Source organism: Geotrypetes seraphini, chromosome 5 (genome assembly GCF_902459505.1).
Source record: "Geotrypetes seraphini chromosome 5, aGeoSer1.1, whole genome shotgun sequence".
Classification (NCBI taxonomy): Eukaryota; Metazoa; Chordata; class Amphibia; order Gymnophiona; family Dermophiidae; genus Geotrypetes; species Geotrypetes seraphini.
This window is the reverse complement of record NC_047088.1, coordinates 133,802,637-133,808,473: the sequence shown is the minus strand read 5'-3', so window position 1 is coordinate 133,808,473 and position 5,837 is coordinate 133,802,637. Positions and strand designations below refer to the sequence as shown.

Genomic DNA, 5,837 nt, shown 5'->3' with positions numbered 1-5,837 from the left:
TTGGCATATTATCAGTGTAAATGTCTAAACAGTTGCGGATAAAACCATAACTTCATTACTATTGGTATTCCTTACTTGTAAAAACCATCTTTGCTCTGTACCATTCCCCAGCTCTTTTTTTTTTAATGTATCTAAATATCAATCAGCTACTTGGCATGCCTTGCTCTGATACTCTATATAACTATCATTTTCCTCTGTTTGTACTACTTTATTATAATTGTCCTATATCACACTCTACACTCATTTAACTCCTTAATCTTTTTTTTCATGGTATGTTAGGATAACACCCCACACTGAGTAAAAGAATAAGCTGATAAAATGTAGGGTTGTTTATGATATTACCAGTTGTAAGCTATTTGAATTTTCAATTGATTAATCAACTAAAGCACTGAATAATTGTTTTATGTTGTGGTTCTGCCTTCCTTTTAAGCTATCAGATGAATGTGACAACTAATATGCCTTTCTAGAACCCTGTCATTCTAACACACTTGTAATGTTTATACTTTTGATAGTACCAAATCAGCCCTTTTCATCCTCACCATAAATGCTTACATGGAAAATAGTGTATTTGTCAGATTAATTTATTTTTGTATAGTTACCATTGTGTTGAGAAAAGTAAATATTTACAGTGCACTCAAACACTTTTCGATCTGTCTGTATATATTATCTATCTAGATATGTATGCATGTATGTATATCACAAAATGTTTATATATAGTCCCTAGAAATCTTCTGAATTAAAAAAGTGTAAACATAAATCCAATAGTTAAAGGCTGACATAATATTATAAATTACTTCAAGCTAGGTGTATTGTAAAATTAAATTAAAGAGGAAACCAATTTAGACCTTTCTCCAATGTTACTTAATATCACAAAAGAAATATAAAAAAATCATATTCTGTAAAGAACTGCTGCTCTTTTAATTCTTAATATTCACAAGACTGGATTTTGTTTTAGTTTTATAACTTATAAAAAATAAGCTACATTGAAATAAATTAAATACAATAGAGAATCGTGCTTTTTTTTTTTTTTCTTTTTAAAACATGGCTTATTAGATAGCTAACTAAATTCCAAATTTCAAAAGTGGTGAGAAAGCCAGTCAAACAGATTTGTTTCATTGGGTAATCAACCACTGCAGACAACAAAAAGGAAAAGAGTGAAAACTACAAAAAACAAACAAACCATAAACAACTAAAAACAAACCAACCCCAAAACAATTTTCCCCATTTTACCTTTGGCAAAGGTAAGCAGAAACAAAAGTGGGAGAAATAGTGGACATTTTTAATGCAATTCCTTTTTGTCTCTGTTTTCTGGAATGTAAGAGGTTTGTTTCATGATAATTGATTATTTGGTCCCACATGACCGAACACTGACGTGAAAAATTTTTATGCAGCTATGTACAAAGTCTAATAATAGTTTAATAAATATTCTCTTCTCAGGTTTTATAATTTCTCCTAAAACAGTTTAAAAGTCATTTTTGTACAGATTTGTCTATAAACTGCTTTGATATATTCAAAGTTGCAAACGTCTCTCTTAGGTTTGATGCACCTAGGTAAATTAACCTCAACTTTTCTTATTATTTAAAGAGGAAATTTGAGTTTGTGGTGGGGGTGTGCTCACGGTCTGGCTTGTTCCAGCTGCTGATGTTGACTCCTGATGGCAAATCTACTAACGTGGACAGGAATAGGCACCACAATCTTAGGGTTCCTAGATGGTTCCCCTGTTTTGGAGTTGGCATTGCCAGCTTTAACTCTTTTCCACTTGGCTCTTCTGTTCTGGAACCAGATTTTAACTTGCACTTCACTCAGTTTGAGGGCATGGGCGATCTGAGATCTCTCAGTTAGGGAGAGGTATTTTTTGCAGTGAAACTCCTTCTCCAGCTCTAGCAGCTGTTCGCTAGTGAATGCTGTCCTCCTCCTCCTGTTCTTCCCCGTGGATGTAGTGCTGTTCGGGTTACTGTTATTGTGGGCGCTTTCTTCCAATACAGCGCCAGAGTCCTCTTCCTTATGGCTGGTCTGGCAGGAGATATTGTCATCAGAGCTGTAGTCAAGGTCACTGTCCATAGAAAAACTCTCTTCTTTGTTTTTTGATTCTTCCGCTGCTGTGGAATCCTCCTTCCCTTGTCCTCTTATAGCCCCTGACAGACAAAAACAAAAGCATTTTTATCATTTAAATGTAGAGTGACTTATTTTCCACTGTAGACGTCTTGTCCCCCCCCCATACAGTTTCTCATAGATATTTCATTTTTTAAAACACATGAAATAAATTCATCAAAATACATCAAAACAGTTTCTTAAACAAGTGAAAGGAGCATATCTAGTTGGCAAAAAGACAACTAATGTTTTGATGAATAAAAGTGAATCTCTAACAAAGTTAGAGAATAATGTCATGTACCTTTGAGTCAAGAGGATAGTGTTTTGATAAAATCAGTAGATGACAGCAAACTCAGTTATTTGAATGTTTTTTTTTTGTTTAATGAACCGAAAACGTGTCTTTATAACAGGAAATGGATTTTTGAAATAATAATAATAACAGTTTATATACTGCAGGACCATGAAGTTCTATGTGGTTTACAATGATTAGAAATGTTACAGATTGAATGAATAAACAAAGTACAGACTTAGTACTTGCGATCGTTTGTTGAGGAATAACATTGAATAGGTTGGTTTCCTAAGTATTTCAGGATGGTTATAAAATAAAATACATAGGATCTCGAGACAAACTCATTAAAACTTTATTTCTATTAAAATCATTACTGAGCACTGGTGAAATTGGCCTATCATGAAATGATCACTTGAACCTAAAATAGCATTTTTAAAAAAACAAGATGAAAGAAACAATCTGGTCAAAAATAATTTACATTTGCTAACAGTGTAGATGAGCATTTTAAATTCTGAAGAGTTTAGTTTCTTAAAAATATTGTTATTCTGATTCAGCCCTACAAACCCCGTTTGTTTATTTTATATTGTCTAAATGCCTTCCAGTACGATTTTGTTTTGAAAAGAAACATTTTCTTAAACTCAATGCTTGGTGTCTAAAATTTGTCCGAATGGCACCCAACCTGCATAGAAACTTTACAGTCCTGTAGTTTCAGTGAATTCATATCGCCTTTAATTCTTCTCACAGACATTTATCCTAACTTTTTTCCCTATGCTCTCACACCCTTGAATAAAGAAGGACTGCTGTATTATAAAAGTTATGAAGTTTAGAACTAGGCTTAAGTTACAAACTGCAAGACTCACCCAGAGAAGCTTGCACTGCCTCTGAAGCTGCAAAGGAGAGGAGAGGGCTGTCTTTACTGAGGTAACATTTCCCGTCTTCTTGGTCTGCTTTCAACCCTTCTGTCTTGTCAAAGGTCCCCTGGAGAGTCTGGACTCCAAACTTTCTGGCTGCATCTTGGTGCTGAGATGATGCTGAGAAGCTGCTAGGTAGAGTGGCCATAAGGGTGGAAGTGAGAGCCATTCCTTGAGCTAAGCTGGAGCAGAAGCCCGTGGGCAGGCTTGGGATCTGATGGTGAGGATGGGCTGGGGGTAGGGCTGATTGTAGGGAGGCCTGAGGAAGCGTGGGAGGGGGAGGAGGTGGGGGCGGCAGCACCACCGGCCTGTAAGGCATAAACATAGGGTAGCCGGTGTAGACAAAGTGTCCCGGGCTGGGTTGGGGAGGGCTGCCGATCAGAGAGTCTATACTGAAGGCAGTGCTGCTTCCCAAAGGGCGCTGCATCATCATTAGGGGAGGCTGAAAGGCTGCACTCATATGAAATAAAGCTAGGACAAAAAAACACAATTAAAGAAATTATCCCAAATTATGGGGATATCCCTTTCCAGGAAAAACTGATTAAGAGACAAATCTCCCCCTCTCCAGGAAAAACAAATCAAAAACCTTCAGTCCATTTTGTAGTTAGGAGAGAGGCTGATATGGAGAAAGTACGGTAATGCAGCAGCTCCCGCAGCTCTCCAGTTTCTGGCACCGGGCTCCTGGAGCAAAGAACGGTCCTTTCTTGACTTCCCCTGTCCGATCCCAATACCTCCTAGTGCCCGCGGACTGCTGCTTCTTTCCCGGGCGCCGGCAAACCTCATCCACACCGCTCTCCTTTCCCATTCACATTTTGCCAGTTTTTACAACCTTCCTAGCATCACGTGCGTTGCTCACCCTTGTCCCATTGGCTGGGGGGAGTAGGCAAAGAGGCAGCCCTGTCCTCTCCGGTGAAATGAGAGCAAAGAAGTAACTGAATGGCAATGTTTGGTGCTAGAAACCTGTCAACTCTTACAGAGCTCCAAACAGAGCAATATGTACTAACGGTATACCACAAATGCATGCTTACACTTGGCTGATTCATTCATGTTTGTTCGTATTCTAAAAATCTAATATCCGTTATTGACCTTTATCTATTGGATAACTAATTATTGCTCAGGCTGCTACTGTAATGAGAGTTGCATTAGCTAATCATGGGCTGATCAGGTTTGAAAGTGTACACTCTATACTGAGAAGACGTTCAAGTACCTATATTATGCACATATATAGGGCCACAGCTAATGAACCCTTGGTAGGGGAAATAAGCCATAAATTTGTAATTAGCATAACTAAAAAGAAAATGATGAGCGCATTATGTACTAAGATCTATAATGGTTTCTTGTGTCACATGTAACATGATCATTTACACAGTAAATTATTTCATGCCTCTTCCCAGTACTTCATGCAGCATCATTCCTTGAACAGGTAAGATCATAATCCTTCCAAATCCGTTTCTCGGAAAACAAGTTTTTAATATTTAAGAAACTATCCAGATATTTCAAAAGTTTATATCCAAATTCAAAAAATTACGTTGCTTATGACAATAAAGTTACTAACCTCAAATTTTATTTATTTAGGGGAATAAAAGATATAGACCATTATATAGATACTTGCTGGAGGCTTCCTTTCCTAGATGTGAAAGCCCACATGCTATCTGCTACTTTTCTTTGAATAGTAATTTCATTTTTCTGGAATGTCATTTTTCAGTATTCCTTAAAGCTTTATTCTTTCACTCTGGCTATTATCTTTCGGTGCATTCTTCCAGCCTCCCCTCCCCCCCCCCCTCAACTCTATCTGCTGGTGATTGATTTCTTTTGAACCTATAGAAGGAAAATCAAACGTGTTACTGAACAATCAAAACACATCTGTTCTCTTCCGGTTTCCCAGTTCTTACTGTTCTTTTTACAGCTGCAATCAAATCGAAAGTGTGGAAGTTGACTGTTCAGACAAGCCATCAAATTAATAGCACTAACAGAATAGTAGACCGAAATGGATAGGGAAACCAGTGGATTTTATTAAAATTGCCTGGCTGTTGGCAAGTTATTTTGATTGGTCCTCATGGACAATTCTGTACTTTTCAGATCTGCTAGAAGATTGGGGCTAAAACCATTTAGCCAATTCTTTGCACAAAAGCTGTATTGGGGCACAGAAAGTAAGCAATTATATGTAAGTAATGGAATATAATTTTATATAATTGAAAATGTCTGCTGTCCATAAACTTGGAGAGCTTGGAAATATAGCAGTAGGGAAGACTAGTGTGAAACTACTGTAGCAAAGTTTAATTGTGTGTAGTGTTCTATAAGATCCCATCACTTCACGATTCATTATTTTATTTCCTTTCTAATATATGTAAGACTTCGATTGATATTTAAAATATAATTTAACAATTGATTTTCATACTTATCATATAGTAATTTACATTGGAACTACTGCTTTTTTTAAAGTATAATTTGTATGTAATTTCAGATATCTCTGATATCTGAAATTACACTTCTTAGCTATTTTTTTTAATAAATGTACCTGATTTATAGATGCAATAAATTGCCTA

General features: G+C 36.6%; 1 protein-coding gene across 1 annotated transcript; it reads right to left on the bottom strand.

The window, feature by feature from the left end:
• Nucleotides 1-225: 225 nt before the first annotated feature.
• GBX2 (gastrulation brain homeobox 2) lies at nucleotides 226-4,066 on the bottom strand. The gene is made up of 2 exons (XM_033946511.1): nucleotides 3,241-4,066; nucleotides 226-2,135 (listed from the first exon to the last, which is right to left on the bottom strand). The coding sequence occupies exons 1-2, from the start codon at nucleotides 3,749-3,751 to the stop codon at nucleotides 1,615-1,617; spliced, it is 1,032 nt and encodes a 343-aa protein (XP_033802402.1). The 5' UTR covers nucleotides 3,752-4,066; the 3' UTR covers nucleotides 226-1,614.
• Nucleotides 4,067-5,837: the final 1,771 nt, after the last annotated feature.

Excerpts from the sequence above, each read along its gene's own strand:
- GBX2 (XM_033946511.1), bottom strand. The coding sequence starts at position 3,751 with ATGAGTGCAGCCTTTCAGCCTCCCCTAATGATGATGCAGCGCCCTTTG. Across the intron at positions 2,136-3,240 it reads GGCAGTGCAAGCTTCTCTGG|GGGCTATAAGAGGACAAGGG; the intron begins GTGAGTCTTGCA and ends TTTGTCTGTCAG.